The sequence below is a fragment of the Gobio gobio genome (assembly GCF_949357685.1).
Source record: "Gobio gobio genome assembly, chromosome: 21".
Classification (NCBI taxonomy): domain Eukaryota; kingdom Metazoa; phylum Chordata; class Actinopteri; order Cypriniformes; family Gobionidae; genus Gobio; species Gobio gobio.
Genome location: NC_137117.1, coordinates 17,176,840 through 17,195,215, shown reverse-complemented (window position 1 = coordinate 17,195,215; position 18,376 = coordinate 17,176,840). Strand labels below are relative to the sequence as shown.

At 40.2% G+C, this 18,376-nt stretch overlaps 1 protein-coding gene across 1 annotated transcript in view; it reads left to right on the top strand.

The window, feature by feature from the left end:
• The window catches only part of plxna1a (plexin A1a), a 252,074-nt gene extending 234,598 nt beyond the window's left edge, over window positions 1-17,476 (top strand). The window contains exons 24-32 of the mRNA XM_079802430.1: window positions 675-821; window positions 1,824-1,983; window positions 3,517-3,620; window positions 4,490-4,586; window positions 7,552-7,742; window positions 9,502-9,671; window positions 9,774-9,986; window positions 11,085-11,235; window positions 15,841-17,476. Of these exons, the coding sequence (XP_079658556.1) occupies window positions 675-821; window positions 1,824-1,983; window positions 3,517-3,620; window positions 4,490-4,586; window positions 7,552-7,742; window positions 9,502-9,671; window positions 9,774-9,986; window positions 11,085-11,235; window positions 15,841-15,936 (1,329 nt within the window). The 3' untranslated portion in view covers window positions 15,937-17,476. The remainder of the gene's footprint in view (window positions 1-674; window positions 822-1,823; window positions 1,984-3,516; window positions 3,621-4,489; window positions 4,587-7,551; window positions 7,743-9,501; window positions 9,672-9,773; window positions 9,987-11,084; window positions 11,236-15,840) is intronic.
• The last annotated feature ends 900 nt before the right edge of the window (window positions 17,477-18,376 follow it).

The window sequence follows — 18,376 nt, the reverse complement described above, 5'->3', positions numbered from 1 at the left end:
AGGTGGTTGGTTGATGTACATGTCGTCAAATCAACAATACTGGCCAGAATACGTCACTATATAGACCATAAGTCAGGCTACATGAGGCTAGCTAACTGCTAATGGATGCCTGATTCAAACAGAAACAGAAATATGAATAATTAAGAAACTGAAAAAACATAAAAGTTGTTTGTTAGGCAGTGAAAAATGTTAATGCTAATGTAGAAATCAGCCTATCAATCCACATCCCTGCCGCCTCTGTCTCTCCACACCTATCCGTTCATTTCACAAAGGGGTTTAAGTGCTTCCTCCCAATCGTTAACCTCCATCTATTGCTCTCTCTATTCCCTACGTTTAAACTGTTTGTCTTTTTTGAGAGGGGCTTTTTGAGGGTGTGAGAGGCTAATGGTTGTATTGATTGGCAAGTCCTTGTGATTATTTGAAAGCGGTGTGCCATTATAGCCGCTTGTTTTTCACATCTGAAGTGACAGTTTATCAGTAATCAAGTTTTGCTCAATATACATACCTGAAATGCATTTTATGTCCGCGTGTTACTTTGAAAGGAAAGAAGGGCTATTGATTGCGTCATCTTTTTGCTTTGTCTTTCACTTTTTATGAGGTGAAAAAAAAAACACGGTGCATGTATTCATGACATTGTGGAGTCCTAACAACTGTTGTTGTTTCTTTCTCTACAGGAGTGTGCAGGCGAGCCTCTCTTCATGCTGTACTGTGCTATTAAACAGCAGATGGAAAAAGGCCCTATAGACGCCATCACCGGAGAGGCCCGATACTCCCTCAGTGAGGACAAACTCATCAGACAACAGATTGACTATAAGACGCTGGTCAGTGCAAGCACAGTGCACAACATTAGCTCACTCATCTAAAGGACATGCATATTGTTATAGAGGAAAAAGTAATGTTTAGTAAAAATGGCTTTTCACAGGTTAAATAATTAACCCTGGGTAAACATAATCCTGGGTTTTTCTTGCTTCACGCTTCTCACTGCTCATACTTTACCCAGGGTTAACAATTGATCCTAGTATTCATAAGCAGACGTTTCACACTGTACACTCCTAAACCCTGGGATAACATCCTTATTTGCATATTTGCAGTGTCAGTGTCACTGATTGGATAGACACAGTATGCAACCTTGCTACATAGTTTACATGCCTTGTACCCAGTTTTTCCTGAATGGACTTTACAGGCTATAAATGTAAGAATAAAAGGGTCTCTTCTTCACGGCAATTAACACAATCACTGTTTGACATTTTCCTCCCTCAAAACATTGAAATGACGTAGCGTTTCCATGGCTGCAATAGTGGTGTTAACCCTGATTCTAAGTGTGAAATTACCCAGGTTAAAAGTGGACGTTAAGCGCAGTGTGAAAAGCCCTAAAGTGTATTAACTGTAGCATTCTACTTTTTGCTGACCGTTCATTCTGCTGATATAACAAAGACCACATGCAGTGAAAACCTAGAGGCACCGTAGGTGCACTCCTGACATGAAAGCTTTACTGAAATGCTAGCAAAATGAAAAAAGCTTTTAAAAGTATATATTTGCTTATCAGAGTACAGCTTACAACATGCTAACAGGAAACTCTAAATGAATTGCGTGGATTCTCTGTTTGCTTCATTTAGAAGTGTTTATACTCTTTGTTGATGGAATTCCAAATGTACAGCATCCCAAATCAGTCACTTGTGAACTTTTTTAGAAGGCAGCTCACTTGTTTTTTAGAACAGAGCCATGGTGTTTTCAACTTGTTTTTACAGTACTGAGTGCTTTAACTGCTCAAACTAGAAGCTAATGATAAATCGCTCAGACTTATTTATCTTGCCTCTTTTTAGACACTTCATTGTGTGAACCCGGAGAACGAGAACGGCCCGGAGGTGACGGTGAAATGCCTGAACTGTGACACAATCACCCAGGTGAAAGAGAAGCTTCTAGATGCTGTGTATAAAGGAAGCCCCTACTCACAGAGACCCAAAGCTGGAGACATGGACCTGGGTAAGAACTCTAGAGAAAGAGTCATTAGGTCATTCTAAACCCTGGATAGCAAAATCCCGGCTTAACTTGTTTCATGTTTCTCACACTTTGCCCTGGTTTGCAATTAATCCTGGGCAGTTAGGTTCACACTCTACATTTGGAAGCCCTGGGTTAATGTTCTCATTTGCATATTTAATGAGGTCAATAAGATTGATTGGTTTTAATAAATGCCTGTCCATCTGAAAATGTTTACATGTTCAAGTGAAAGTTTGGCTGTACAAAGCACATGAATATTTAGTGAGGTCAGCACTGAGGCGGTTTATGATTAGTTGCCTGTTGCTAAAAAAAAATCGCTGTAACATTCTAGCACTGCTTCATTTCACACTGTATAGTGTGCACCTTTGCCGCTGCAGTTGGGGAGGGTTCGATTACCCAGGGTTAAAAGTGGCGCTAACCCTGTTTCAGAATGACAAGAGTGAAACGTTGCATAAACTGTGGTAATGAGTGGCCTTACCCAGGGTTAAAAAGACGTTAACCCAGGCTTAAATGCAGTGTGAAAAGCCCTGGAGTGATTCGCGGTTCGGATGAGTGGGTGGCAGTGCTGTTATGCATCAAGATGGATATATCAGTGGACTATTGCATGTTACCTACGTCAATTCATAAAATAAGATTATGATTACTGAACATTTCTGTGCTCAAACTGATTAATCGACAATTGATGAGCTTAATTAAATTATTAAACAGAATTATTAACATCCCTGTTGCACGTCAAATGCCTCTGTTCTGAGCAGGTACTGTCAGCTGATACAAATGTTCAGCTTATCAGCAGCTTGATATAAATGGATGCTGAAGTCACCGATGTGGGCACCAGGGAAATAGACACTGAACCATATCATCCAAAGCAAGATCCCATTAGCTAGAGCAGTTCCCAACATGATTGTCATCTGGCTCAGACTGAGTGATGCTATCAGCTGCAGATCTCTTCTGGCTTTGCTCTTCTCCTTGGCAGTTGTCTTTCAGAATCTGTTTCGAAATAAGAAACTGCGACTTCCTCCTGCAACAAACAAACAAACAAACAAACAGGAAGGTTGATTATTGGAACGGTTTGCTTGTAAGAGGCTTACAATAGTCATTCCCATGACCTTGATCAGATCCGTCATTTAGATCTGACCCGTAGTCAGACTTGTCACTCAGCCTCTGTTAACAGCAAGAGCATGTTTTCAGTATCTTTTCAGCTATGAAAAGTGACTTCACTCTGCACAGGGAGATTCGGACAAGGTCTGCACAAGGTTATGTGCTCTAAATGAAGCATTTATAAAGAGGAAAGCTTCCCTCAAGTGGTCAGTCGTCCTTGCTGTGGGAGTGATGTGCGAATGTACACACATAGCTAGAGTTCGAGTGCAAAATTGTCCCCAAAAGTGAGCTAAATATGACCAAACTTTCTTTGGGGGGCATTTGGGGATGTTCCCAATTGACAATTTGATTCATAAATAAGCAAATGCTGGTTTTTAAAACATGAAATGACACACACCTTCATCTTGTTTTCTGTTGCAGAGTGGCGCCAGGGGCGACTGGCGAGGATCATTCTGCAGGATGAGGATGTCACTACTAAGATTGATAATGACTGGAAACGGCTGAACACACTAGCACACTATCAGGTACGGTCACTGTCCACACCTGAACACTAATAAGGAAAATAAAGGTGTTATGGTTGAAGAATGGCAGAATTAGGTGGTGTACTGTGAGCATGACACTATCCAGGGTTCCCATGGTCATGGAAAACCTTGGAACTTGTGTGTGTGTGTGTGTGTGTGTGTGTGTGTGTGTGTGTGTGATCACCAGGCCTGAAACATCATGAAAATGTATTAAAATGTCATGGACATTTCTGTATTGAATGTATTTATTTTTGTCTTTATGGAGACTTTTGTACAAAATAATATCTTAATTGTTTCCTGGCATACTAATTATTTTTTAAAACACTTACGAATTAATCATGAATGACTGTAAAAGTCATGGAAACTCACCAGTCTAATCAGGTGGAAACACATTTAAAAGTTGTTTTATTGTCTTAACTACAAAACTGGATTATTTTATTCAAATATCATACACTAATGGTCAAAAGTACGGAATAATTATGTAATGTTTTCCAATGTCTCTAATACTCATCAAGGCTGCCTTAATTTGATCAAAAATACAGTAAAATAATTGTTTTTTTGTTTTTCTTTAATGTTATTTATTCCAATGCAAAACTGAATTTTCAGCATCATTACGCCAGTCTTCGGTGTCACATGATTCTTCAGAAATCATTCTAATATGCTGATTTGGTGCTCAATTATCCAAAGCATTTATATTTTTTCGAAATTATTCCAAACTATTGACTGGCAGTGTACATCCATTATGATTTTTGTAGTATTGTGATGTAATATATCTTTGATTTGCAGAGTATAGTGCACTATAGATGAATGATATAGATGAATGTGTCTGTGAATGAGTTTTGCAGTAATGTTGGGTTCCTCGCTGTCCTCAGGTAACAGATGGGTCTGTTATCGCCCTGGTGCCAAAGCAAAACTCTGCGTACAACATCTCAAACTCGTCCACCTTCACCAAGTCCCTCAGCAGATACGGTAAGAACTCTGTCTCAACTTCCCGTTTTGATGTCCCCCTCAGAACTTCCACGTCTCGTCTCCTCAGAGACTTTCTTCAGAAGAGCGAGATCACGTCTACCATATTCAGCCGAGAGATTTGTATTTATTGCACCCAGAAGCTCACCGGCCTCCATTTTCCCTTAGAAATGAGGACTCGCACTAGAATCGTGTCCTCGTGTCTTGATTTCAAAAAGCCGGCGGACTTGATGTTTTTCACTCTTCTTTGTGATGATTTTGTTTTGTTTACCGAGCACTTTGGGTGCTTGTGCGAATAAGAGGTGATGATAGCACAGAACTGAAGGTGTTTTGTTCCTCAACCCAAAAAAAAGGAAAGCGGATCAGAGAGAAAAAGCTGTTTAATGTTGTCTGGCCTTCTCAGAAGCGAGTATCCGTGATTGCCGCAGAATTACATGCACTCAAGCCATGGCTCTCTCATGGCAGACGTCCATTATATTTCCCTTTGAGAGGGGGCTTCATGTCTCAGATAATTCTCGGAGTGCTCAAACACCGGACACACATTCGTATTGTTGTTCAAGTCGCGTTTCGCTCGTTGCCATGGAAACGGGCAGCAGTTACCGCAGTCGCTGTGGTGTCAAGAGTGACGCCAATGCGGATCGTTGTCATTACATGATCTGATTACATTATTTATTTTTTTTACTTGATTTCCTGGATATGTAAGCTCGTGAAAATACCTTTTGAACATTGTTCCAAATCCCTTCACTCCCCAGTACAGGAAGTGAATTCATATCTTCAATACCCAAATGAGCATTCCTCCCCAGCCTCCAGAATGGACATGGCGATAAGAGCACTGGACAGATATGCATCTCCCTGGGCCTCCGTAATGAAGTTTGACACTCGTACCATTAATAATGAACGATGCATTCACAAGCCGCAGGAGAGAACAGAGGAAGTCTTATTTCTGCTCACTGGGTATTTTTATATATTCGTGTCATCCTTTATTACCCTGAGCTGAACATTATATGCGATTTGTGTCGCATTGAGGAACGAGATACAAACTTGCTCATTGCTAGCACCATGCATGCGTGAATGGCCTGTTCGACCAGAAACATACTCATAAAAATATAGAAAACATGCTTCGGCAAAGGCAGTTGATGACCAGTGTGGGTTTTTCTGTGGCTAATTTCAATATAAGCAGTGTGACTGATACAGTGTTGATATATACATAAGCAAATAACACATACACGTTTGTTAATAAGGTTGGGATAGATAAGATTTTTTCATGTATTTGAAAGAAGCGTCTTATGCTCATTAAGGCTGCATTTAAAAATCAAAAACACCGTAAAATCTGTAATATTGTGGGGGAAAAAATACTATTTAAAAGAACTGTTTTCTATTTTAATGCATTCAAAACTGTAGTTTATTCCTGTGATGCAAAAATAAATATTTTCAGCATCATCACTCCAATCTTCAGACACACACACAAACATAAAAAACATTTCTTAATATTATCAATGTTGAAAACAGTTGCTGCTTAATATTTTTTGTGGAAACTGTGATACTTTTTTCAGGAGTTCAAAAGAACAGCATTTACTTGAAATATAATTATTTTGTAACATTATGTCTTTATTAATTATGAATGTCACTTTTGAGCAATTTAATGTATCTTTGCTCAAAAAAGTATTAATTTCTTCCAAAAAATTGTATGGTTATAGCCTGCTGAAATGGAAAGAGAATGTTTACTTTCTACACAATACACTAAAACTATCTCTAAATGGCCATCAGTTGGCCTGGCTGGCATATTGGTCTATTTCTAGCAAAAGCATTGTTAGCATGTGGTTGTACTATACCGTTGAGGGTGACGGTAAATGTCTTTTGTTGGACCAGATGTTAGTTACACATCTGAAAACTTGTTTAAACTTGCTCCATCAGTGGTTGACTTGAACTGACTGTAGAAGACATTTTATGCTAATGCCCATTGTTGCGACAACACTACAAGCGCGCTTGCATTGCATCATGAATTGCGTTCTGACACATTTGCGTTGCGTTGACGTACTTGCGTAGAGTAAGTTTCAGCCATTAGTGTTCATCTCCGTTATCTTGTGGTGTCCATGTTGCTTAAAAATGCTCATTTCCTGGTTTATTTATTCCCTTATTTATTATTTATTTGCTTTTTTACTATTATGTTTTCCTAAGCCTTGACTTTTTTTATGTGGTGTAATATGAAAGGGTTGCGAGAGGCTGAATTAAGCTTACAGTTGCTGTTTCTTTCGAGCACGCCGGCCTGCCAGTCTGTGACTGATTAACTAGACTCCAGACGCGGGACTCTATCTTTCACTCCCACTTGCCACTTAAGGATAGAATAAACCTGAGGGAGTTTTTGATGGATTCTGCAGATGCAGTATATTCATTGTAGTTTAGGGCATCCACAGGAAATGATCCTTACCCAGAATGCCTTATCCTCAGACAGATTACTGTGCTTAACCATCCATTAGCCAGAGCTCAGCTCCTCTCTGCTCTCATCTTTGATGTGTAACTCCTGGGTATTTAGCAGCCGACTGCTCATCAGATAGAAGAGACCGCCGGACCTGATTTACAACCGCCGATGTGACTTTTATGCTGTTTAGGTTTTCGGTTTATATCATACGTATGAGTTCAATACTGCCAGAGATTTCTGAACCTTCCAGATTATGATGAAATAAAAGCAATAAGCCTTGTGAGGCATTGCGTTACAGGGATTTTAATGCTGTACGGATGCCTAAATAACACCCTTGGCCCAGGTAAAATGACTGTAATGCATGGCCTTTTATGGCGTATTGCTTTTATAAAATGGTGCCAGTATCATGAACGTGATAAAAAACCCATCAATGTTCACTAAATAGTGAACATAAAAATAACTCCTTTGCCTAGCAAATGTAAGAATAGAGGTCTCCATGTTATAAAATGCTGGAAATCAATTGATGATTGTCTCGATCTTTCTCCTCAGAGAGCATGTTGAGGACGGCCAGCAGCCCAGACAGTCTGCGGTCCAGGACGCCCATGATCACGCCCGATCTGGAGAGCGGTACCAAGCTCTGGCACCTCGTCAAAAACCACGACCACGCAGACCAGCGCGAGGGCGATCGCGGGAGCAAGATGGTGTCAGAGATCTACCTGACACGACTGCTGGCCACCAAGGTGAGCTTTCATGAAGTTTTCTTGCTCAAAGTTTTAAGAACTTTGAGGTGATCTTTAAGCTGCATTCACACTGTCACCGGTTAGGTCACTAGTGGGTGTTTTACGGTCCTTGCGTTTACGGATGCTATTCCATGTTTTAGACAAACAATCAGTTTTCTTGCTGCCAAAAACCTCAATATAAATGGAATCAGTACATAAAATGCTTAATATTAAAGATGAACGAGAAACTAGTGCTCTTTGCCATCGCGGCTATTTTTCTAACTTTCGCAAACGCCGGTCTATCTGGGTTCACGACACCATTCAGGCTCTGAGTTTGCGGGGCAAGTACCACCTGCTGTACCACCAACTTCTCTACAAGATGTAGTGGTGGATCACGTGCGCTCCACTGAAATTAGTTTTTCATTCGCATAAAGTTAAACATTTGTCAACTTTGTTGCGTCCCTCCATGGACATGTCCACTTCCGGTCTGCAACGGTTGCTGTCGCCCGCCATCTTTCCATTGAAAATGAATTGGATAATGTCATTTTGTCGCTGCATGCTGCTGCTAGTGTGAAAGGGGCTTCAGTCTGCCCATCTTGAAGTTTTGAGGATGATAAAAGATGATGCAAAATTGTGCTTTTATCCTAACCAAATGCAACAAGCAATGATGGACAGAACATGTTGTTGATTGCCTGGTTTCTATTTCTGTTATGCTGGGAAGTCCTGCCCAATGCGAATCTCATTGCTCCAAAATTCTACTGCACATCAACATCAAATATGTTCTGATTGGCTATGATTGTGTCACATCCCAGAGCCACATTCAGACAAATTGCTCGAATCTCGTCATATCGCACCTGGTTAGGACACAATATAATATTCTTGCTATCTCCTTTTCGCTTTCTGTCTCCCTCCCTCATTCCTCTCTCTCCGCCTTTCTTGGTCGTGTAGCTTATTGCTTTGCCTCCTAATTGTTAGGCTAGGAAAAATGAAATCAGAATATGTTTACAAGCCTCTCGGGTGGTCAATTTTGATACATAATAAAAAATGATAGATAAATGTAATGCTGGAGCGGAAGAGAACAGCAGGAGACAGGTAATTTGTTGTGGATCGAGTGCTTCATGGTGCGTGGTGACAGAGCGCGGAATGAATGCTGGGAAACCACGCGGACTGTGTCTGTCTGTCTCGTACACGCGCACACACACACGCCAGCATCCTAATCAACACACTCCATATTATCTGAGCGCCACTGCTGTTCTCCCGCTCTCAGACATGATGAATAAACCGACATCTCCGGTTCGGCTGCTCGAGGGTCTTTAGTACGTTTTTGCAACTTGTGACCAATAGGAAAGGTTTATAGCTGAGAAAATGTCTCTTTTTTCAGGTTTTTCTGTCATTTTCTGTGGGTCATATTTTTGTCATTTTTAATACAGGGGTTGTCAGCTGGTGGAGAAAAAAGATGCTAAATTCGTAAATGTAATTAATAATAGAATAAAATCATTAAACGTTTAAAATAGACGAGAAAAACGCTTTTGTTGATGACATTAACAGTCAAACTTAATGGTATATTTCATGTTAATATTTGCACCATGTCAATGCAGTTGATGTAAACAATAAACCATTTCAATATTTCTTTTTGTATGGTAAATTTAGGTATTTTGTCAAAATCTTGGGCTTGGGGCAAAACCACTGGAGAACCACTGATTTTAAATGTATTGAATATGAAAAAGTGAGACATATTCAATGAGAGTTTGGGGTAACTTCTGATATTCTTTCACTACAGGGTACGTTACAGAAATTCGTCGATGATTTGTTTGAGACGATATTCAGCACGGCACACCGTGGCAGTGCCCTCCCTCTCGCCATCAAATACATGTTTGACTTCCTGGATGAGCAGGCGGACAAACACCAAATAACAGATTCAGATGTTCGGCACACCTGGAAGAGCAACTGGTGAGGAGCGACGCTGTTTGAACATCTCAGTTAAGACATTAAACATGAAGTCAGCTCCATTTTGTTCTCATTATCTAACCATTTCCTTTCCCTCGTCCTCAGTTTGCCGTTAAGGTTCTGGGTGAATGTGATCAAGAACCCTCAGTTTGTGTTCGACATCCACAAGAACAGCATCACGGATGCATGTCTCTCCGTAGTTGCCCAAACCTTCATGGACTCCTGCTCCACATCCGAACACAAGCTCGGCAAAGACTCCCCCTCAAATAAGCTGCTCTATGCTAAAGATATTCCCAACTACAAGAACTGGGTAGAAAGGTAAGCAGACAGAGATCTTGCTTAAAGGGGGGGGGGGGGGGGGGGGAGTGAAACCCTCAGTTTCTGTCAATCTCATGTCAATCTTGAGTGCCTATAGAGTAGTACTGCATCCTTCATATCTCCGAAAAGTCTTAAGTTTTATTATATTTATAAAAGAAAGATACGCTGTACCGAGTCTTTCCGGAAAAAAAACGAGTAGCTGGAGGCGTATCGCGTGGGCGGAGCTAGAGTGTCACGAGCGCGCAGCGATTGCGTTGAGAGCTGAGAAAGCTGTGACATCCTTAAACGTGGAAAAATGGTATCCTAAATAAACCATGGAGATCGATTTAGCCATTCATATATGATCCAGAATCAGATCTAGAGGCTGAAATTGAACAGGAGAAGCAGCAACGACGACTACAGCAGGACGTCTCTATGGTATGCATACAATGGTACCTGCTTATAGCGGTTTGTCATGCGCAAGTTTTGCAACATTCTTGTGTTTCCTCATGGTTTATGAGGACATAGTTTGATATATGGACTGTATGCGATTTAATGTTAGCAGTAGCAAGCGGAACGGTTTTGCAAGTCCAGTGCGTGTTTACATAGAAAAACAATGGAATAGTCACACATTTGAATGAACAAGTCAATAGCTAACAACACAAAGACATTTGAGGCTTTACTCACCGCCTGCTTCCAACCTTAATCGCTGGAACCGCTCCATCTTTCAGCGTTAGACGAGCTACAAATCCGGAGTTGGAACCGGGGAAGAGCCCATGCGCCCCGTACAAGGACATTCGGCCCCATCTGACGTCACATATACCCATACTCGGAAAAAACTTTCCGAAACTTATGAGAAACCGGAAGGAGTATTTTTGGCACAGAAATACTCAATCAAACGTCCAACTTTTTTTTGTGAAACTTTGCCCATGTTTAGCATGGGAATCCAAGTCTTTAACAGTGTAAAAAGCTCACTATGCATGAAACAGCATTCCTCCCCCCTCCTCCCCACCCCCCCACCCCCCTTTGAGATGCATTCCCTTATTAGACCCTAATTATAACCTTCAAAGACCACAAATCATCATGCTCATCTTGACCTGCTGTCTTGGCGTCCTGCAGGTATTACTCAGACATTGCGCGCATGTCCGCCATCAGTGATCAGGACATGAGCGCTTATCTCGCGGAGCAGTCCAGACTCCACCTGAGCCAGTTTAACAGCATGAGCGCCCTCCACGAGATCTACTCCTACATCACCAAGTACAAAGACGAGGTAAGAACCAGAAAGAAAAGCTGTGATCTGAATGGAATACAAGCATACTGCACATTACTAGTATGCAGTATGTAACAATAAACATTTCACATTTCTGTTGTCACATGGCCACACTGTTGCATGTTTCGTCTAGTTATCATCTTAGAAATAAATAGTTCATTTTAGCATAAACATTTTGGCAGAGAACTTCCAGTTCATTTTGGAAATAGAAGCTCAATGGTTGCACATTGTACATTTTAGCAAATAGGTAGTAGCTATTTAATGCATACAGAAAAGTCACTTGCTATGCACAGTTTAAATGCTGCATACTACGTTTTTTTTAAAGAATAGTATGTAGTATGTCATTCTGAAGATATTTCAGAGGAAAAGATGAAAAATATGACTTCTTCTCTGACTAGTACACCAGAATCCAACCAAAGCGAGCCATAATAGGCTGTTAAAATGGCGAAATCTTTTAATACATGGCCACTCCGATTCAGTATTATCCATGTAGCCCTCCACACGTAACGCCATCTGACATCACACTCGAGATCATGTGTCAAAAGCAGTGACTCATTCCAGCCAGGCTGGATAAATGGAGAGATAATGAGCCGCCGAAGGAGACCATTTAGTTCTACCTCACACAGAAATGAGGGAATGTGTGTGTGTGTGTGTGTGTGTGTGTTTAGTGAAGAAAAAAAAAAGAAATAGACACAGTGGGTCTGCATAATTATTCCTACATTTACGACTGTGTTTCTTCACCCATTACGCAGATATAAAAAGGTGTCCATAGTTAGCACCTAGCCCTGTTTCTTTTTAAATGATTTCATTTCCATCTTCCATTTCCTTACCTTCGGGAGAGTTTAGTCTAACACAACTCATCAAGCATCATCTCGCTGCTCTATGAAACTGCTCTCCCTCTCTCTGTCTGACATTAATACACTGCAGCTGGTTGCGTTTTAAACAGCCGTTTATGTTCATTAGTCTTTATTATCCAGATGCACACGTGTCCACATGAACACCCTCGCTGAACCTGCGTGAAAACAGGAGGGAAATTAGCAGTCCATTATCTAACGCTGAGGGTGTTGGAGATTCTTTTCTTTCCCATTTCCTTTACGTTTAGACGCTTGCCTTTTGGTTAAACCACACAGATGGGTGTTAGCATCTCTCGAGTGTTTCGCAAACAACTTTTGAGCGGCGTGATCGGCAGATTTGCATTTCTATCAACAGAAAAACACGCACTCAAAGGGAGCGATAAAGCCAAGTAGTTAAAGATCTTGACTGGTAACCAAAAGATTGTAGGTTTGAACCTCAACTTCTTTAAAGTCAACATTAGTGCTATATATTACTTTATTATTATTATTGTGAACTACTAAATTTAAATTATCTCCTCATCTGAAACAACTTTCCTTTTCAGCTGACATCATCAAGCCCTCTTTTTTAGCCCCTCCCCCATGAATATTATGATCCAATCAATTCCACAAGTTTAAATGGACACTTTCATATTGACTTAAAGGCTCTTATGCTATCTTTAAGTCCTCTGGGAAGTTTACCTATGAGTTCAGAAATCGGAATTGCGATATATAATAAGAGTTCCAGTGACAGAATTCGTCGTCATTTTTTATAATATTGATATATTTTTTTGCATCCTGACCAACACAATAAGAATTTGTGTAACAAAATAAAGAGGAAATACCAACATTAAGTGTGTAATTGAGACTTTGTTTGTGTATTTTATAGCGCTGTCAAATCGAAAAATTCAAAATAAAAGTTTGTGTTTATATAATATATGAGTGTGTACTGTGTATAATTATGTATATATGCATGTATGTATTTAAGAAAAATAAAAGTATATACATGCAAATATTTCTTAAATGTATACATGAATGAGTGTGTATTTATATATACATCATAATTATTATACACAGTACACACACATATTATGTAATAACTTTTATCGCGATTAATCGATTTGACAGCATTAGTATTTCATCAATTCCATAGAGAAAATTATGAAATTGTAAATTTAAAGGTGCTGTCATAGATATATAAATATATCTAAAAATATATAAAAGAGATATATAAAACAAAAAAATCTAAGTTCACATACTTGTTTCTCAGAATAAAGCAATGCTACAGCCAGTTATTCTACTTTGAAATGTGTGATCCATGTCAGAATGTCTATTTTTGTGTGGGTCTTTGTAATCCCACCCACTGCTAATTTACCCAATGGTATTATTGACACCCTGGGTTGCCAGTTAGCCAGATTATACCCGACTAAAAATCCATTTAATTGCCCCAAACTGGCAACCCGTGTTGAGTCTGAGGAGGAGGGGGCGGGAGAAGCAACTCTCTCCAATATTTTGATTTTGGACTGCAGTACCCATTTCAACCACAAGCTGTCAATTTTACATACTGCACCTTTAACAAGCATGTTAAAGCAACTACGTAATGCTGGGTCGGTTACCCTAACTGTTGATGGTTCAATTATGGAGTCTCAATCAAAATGGAAGAATTTGGCAGTGATCTTTGATGCAAATCTAACATTTGAGTCACATGTTAAAAATACAGTTAAAACATCTTTCATCTTAGAAATATTGCCAGAATACGTCCAATGCTTTCTTATTCTGTTGCTAAGAGGTTGATTAACACTTCCGTGTTTATATCACTCCTATTATGGAGTCTTTGCATTGGCTCCCGGTTAAGTTTAGGGTTGATTTTAAAATCTTGATGCTTACTTACAAGGCTTTACATGAGTTGGCACCGCAATATTTGTCTGAGCTTTTAATTCGCTATACTCCGACGCGTAATCTTCGTTCATCTGAAACTGGTCTTTTAGTTGTCAAATCAAAATCAAATCAAATCAAATCACTTTATTTGTCACTCTACATATGCACAAGTGCAACAGTAGGTGAAATTCTTAGGTGCAGTTCCGAGCAACATGGTAGTCATGACATGACATGTACAACATTTAAAGCAGCATCAGATTACACTGATGCGCCCACAATTACTCACAGCACAGTAAACTCTACAATAAACAATAAATAATTTACACAATGTGAGTGTAGTTCTCACAGCTTTAAACAATATACACATACTTACAATATACATATACTTTAAACAATATACACTAAACATACACTAAACAATATACATTACGCTATAATAGTAATAATAATATACAATGTACAGTATAAAATATTATTCACAGATTGAAAAATTGAAATCCAAAGTGCAATAGATGCTGTATGATAAATAAATGTGTATATAATGTGTGTTTATCTACAGTGGGTTGTGCTGAGTGATATTCTGTCCAGTGTGTGTTATGATCCTGATGGGTCAAGAGTTAAGGAGTCTGATTGTTTGTGGGAAGAAGCTGTTCTGGAGTCGGCTGGTGCGTGATCTGATGCTGCGGTACCGTCTGCCTGATGGCAGCAGTGAGAGCAGCCCATGGTTCGGGTGGCTAGAGTCTCTGATGATCCTCTGAGCTCTCTTCACACACCGCCTGACATAAATGTCCTGGAGGGAGGGAAGCTCACCTCCGATGATGCAGCTGGCCGTGCGCACTACCCTTTGCAGGGCTTTGCGGCTGCGGGCGGTACTGTTGCCGTACCAGGTGGTGATGCAGCCAGTCAGCAGGCTCTCTATGGTGCAGGTGTAGAACCGTGTGAGGATGTGGCGGCTCATTCCAAACCTCCTCAGCCGTCGCAGGAAGAAAAGGCGCTGATGAGCCTTCTTCACAACGGCCTCGGAGTGGACGGACCATGAGAGTTCCTCTGTGATGTGGACACCGAGGAACTTGAAGCTGCTGACTCTCTCCACCGGTGCTCCATCGATGGTGATGGGGCGGTGTTCTCTCTCATTCCTCCTGAAGTCGACCACCAGCTCCTTGGTCTTGCTGACGTTGAGGGAGAGGTTGTGCTCCTGACACCACCGTGTCAGAGTGTGCACCTCCTCTCTGTAGGCCGTTTCATCATTGTCAGTGATGAGACCTACCACCGTCGTATCGTCAGCAAACTTGATGATGGTGTTGGAGCTGTGGGTTGCCACACAGTCATGTGTGTACAAAGAGTACAGGAGTGGGCTGAGAACACAGCCCTGAGGGGCTCCAGTGTTGAGAGTCAGTGGTGAGGAGATGTTACTGCCCATTCTGACCACCTGGCGTCTGTTTGACAGGAAGTCCAGGATCCAGCTGCATAACAAGCTGTTTAAGCCGAGAGCCCGGAACTTGTTCCGAGAACTCCCCTAAGATTGATAGGGCTTTTTCCTCATTAGCTCCAAAACTTTGGAATTCTTTACCGATTGAGATAAGGCAAGCTCAATCTCTCTGCATTTTTAAATCTCGCCTTAAAACTAATTTTTTTAGGTTAGCTTTTAATTGAACATTTGTATCAATTTTATATCGTTTTTGAAATGCTTTGATTTCACATTCTTTTTCTTTTTATTCATGTTCCTTTTATGTTCATTGATTTTTTTTTTTTCTCTTTTGTGTACTTTGTTTTATCTGTTTCTGTAAAGCGCTCTGAGATGTACATTTAAAGGCGCTATAGAAAATAAAGATTTATTATTAAAGTACCAACTACACTGTGAAAGCAATCTAATCTGAGGTCATTTCCTCCTCTGCAGATCCTGTCCGCTCTACAGAAGGACGAGTTAGCTCGGCGACAGAGACTGCGCAGTAAACTGGAACAGGTTATCGACACCATGGCTCTGGCAAGCTGAGGACCCCCTTCCCGTCTCTCCGCCCACCTCAGCTGGCTCCCTCTGACCTCCTGAGCCCATCCCCGAGCCTCGCCCACACTCATACACGCACACACACACATACACAAACACACACACTAAGCTAACGGACTGCAAGGACAGAAGCAGTACACTGGAGACCCCTCAGCCCAGGGTGGAAATCCTCTTTTATCACTTCCTTTGAACTCAACACGCACCAGAATGTTTCCCCCTGGACATCACGTCCAACCAATAGGACTTTGTTTTTTGGATTTTTTTATCGTTTCGGAGTGTGTGTTGAGCCACGCTTGTGTGCTTTTACTCACCAAGGATGTCTTGTATTATGAGCCAGAAGACCTTAAAGCCCACAAAAGGATAAAAGCAGTGATTTTTTTTCTTTTCGCAAACGGTATCTTGTTTCAGCGCTTACACGATTTTATTTTTTATTTTATTTTTTGCTCTTTGGGTTGATCGAAGGACTCACTTGATCCAGTCTCCTGCCACTTGTGTTACTGCTGAATTTGCACAATTTACAGGAACTAAAACAAATGAAAATGATATAAATATATATATAAATGTGTATAGATATATAAATACAACTGCATTTTTATACAAAAAGAGTGAAAAGATGCGTACAAAGTTTTCCATTTTAACATAGAAAAGAATAAGATGAATTTGATATTTGAAACAAAGACTGAACTATGAAAAAAAATATTGAAAAAAATGTCCTGTGCCATGTTTTATTTGAATGTTGTTAGTGCAAAAAAAAAACGATTTTCTTTAGATAAAATGTGTTATGATTTAAATGTTGGTTACCCTAGTGACTGAAGAACTGAGAGTGAAAAAAAATGTGCAAAAAAAAAAAAAGAACAAACTCAGACAAATGTGTTCCCATGTGGTACCTAGTGTTTTTGGAGGAAAACGTCCTCCCGAAAAACAAAGGGTTCATTGTTTAGTTGGTGGATGAATCTGTGTATTTAGTTTGTACACTTTTTTTCAACCTTTATTGCTATTATGGTTTCAGTCTGAAAGCCACTTGAGGACATATTATTTTCTATTCCTGTGCGAAAACTTGATCGATAATTAATAATTGGCCGTTTTCATCTTGTGTTCATTTCTCATATTAAAAACATGAGCACTCGGTAACTTTTGCACAAATCAGTCTAGAATGAAGGAAAACTTGAGATTGAAGAACCGAAGAATGTGTTCCGTTACTGATGATGTCACAATCTGGCGTTTTGAAAAGATTCTGTGATGTCACTGTAAATGTAGCAAATGTTATTTCCAAGCAGTTCCACATCTCTCTTAGCAGCCTCCGTTTTTTTTTAAAGCTTAAAATTAATGTTTTTAAAGCCGAATGATCGTACGTGAATGTTACCTATCCTCGAAAACTGGTAGTTAAGCTTCAAGTTGATAGCAAGGTGGTAACGTTCTTAAACAGCCATCGTGTTTTGGAAGTAGAACCTTTTTATGAAGTATTTTTATTTATTTGTTTTGTCCAGTTTGAGCTTATAAGCTACTTGGCTTTCTTATGCCATTTTAGAAAAAAAAGAAGAAAAAAAATGTTTTTGTGCTTTATCTTGATGGTTTTGGTTTTCAACAGTCCACTAACTCATTTCTATCAAGATTGGTGATTTGCAGTGTTACAAATATAAATGTGAAGCGATTCTCAAACTGTTTCAGGGGTATCGAGCAGATGAAGTCGAGTTCTGCTTTACTTTTCTTCGCCAACTTGGTTTGTTTTGGAGTTTCTCCTTATCTTCTCTCTTGCGAGCGTGGGTAACTCTGCGAGAATGTGTATTGCAGCGACTCGCTTTCATGTGCCGCAGCGCTTCTCTTAAAGTCAGTCGTGTTCAAACAAGAGAAAGCCTTTCCTCCTTTGGCTTTCCACTGAGATTAAAGCAGATGTAGACTTTCTGAGATGCGATAGAGACATCTTTGAAAGATTTATGTCAGAAACCCAATGAGAGAGAGAGTGAGACGCACAAACAGAGCGTTTGACGGGTTTTCGCTCGCTGTACCTCAGCCATACATCAGGGTTCATTCCAGCTGGGAGGGTAAAACAGAATCACTCTTAACTCATTTATTTATTTTTGGGATTAAGGTTTCCGTTATTGATTTCATGCCATTGCGATTTCTCCTAATCAACCAGGAGCAGGTCTCCACAACTCTCTAGAACGTATCTTCAACGGTAAAGACAATCTCCCTTTAGATTCCAGATGCTCACCTGTAGGAACTGCATTCGTTTTCAGCACAGACGTCAACCGGAAACGAATTAGATCGATTTGTTTGCTTGTTTGTGTTTAGCTCTCATAAACTCTTTTAGATGCCAGCCACGTGGAAGGAACCGGCGGTGAAGTAGCTAAATAGATAGGTAGACTTCCTAAAAGTGGACATACACACTACTGTCGGACGTGTGTGTCCTAATTCTAACAGTAGAAGG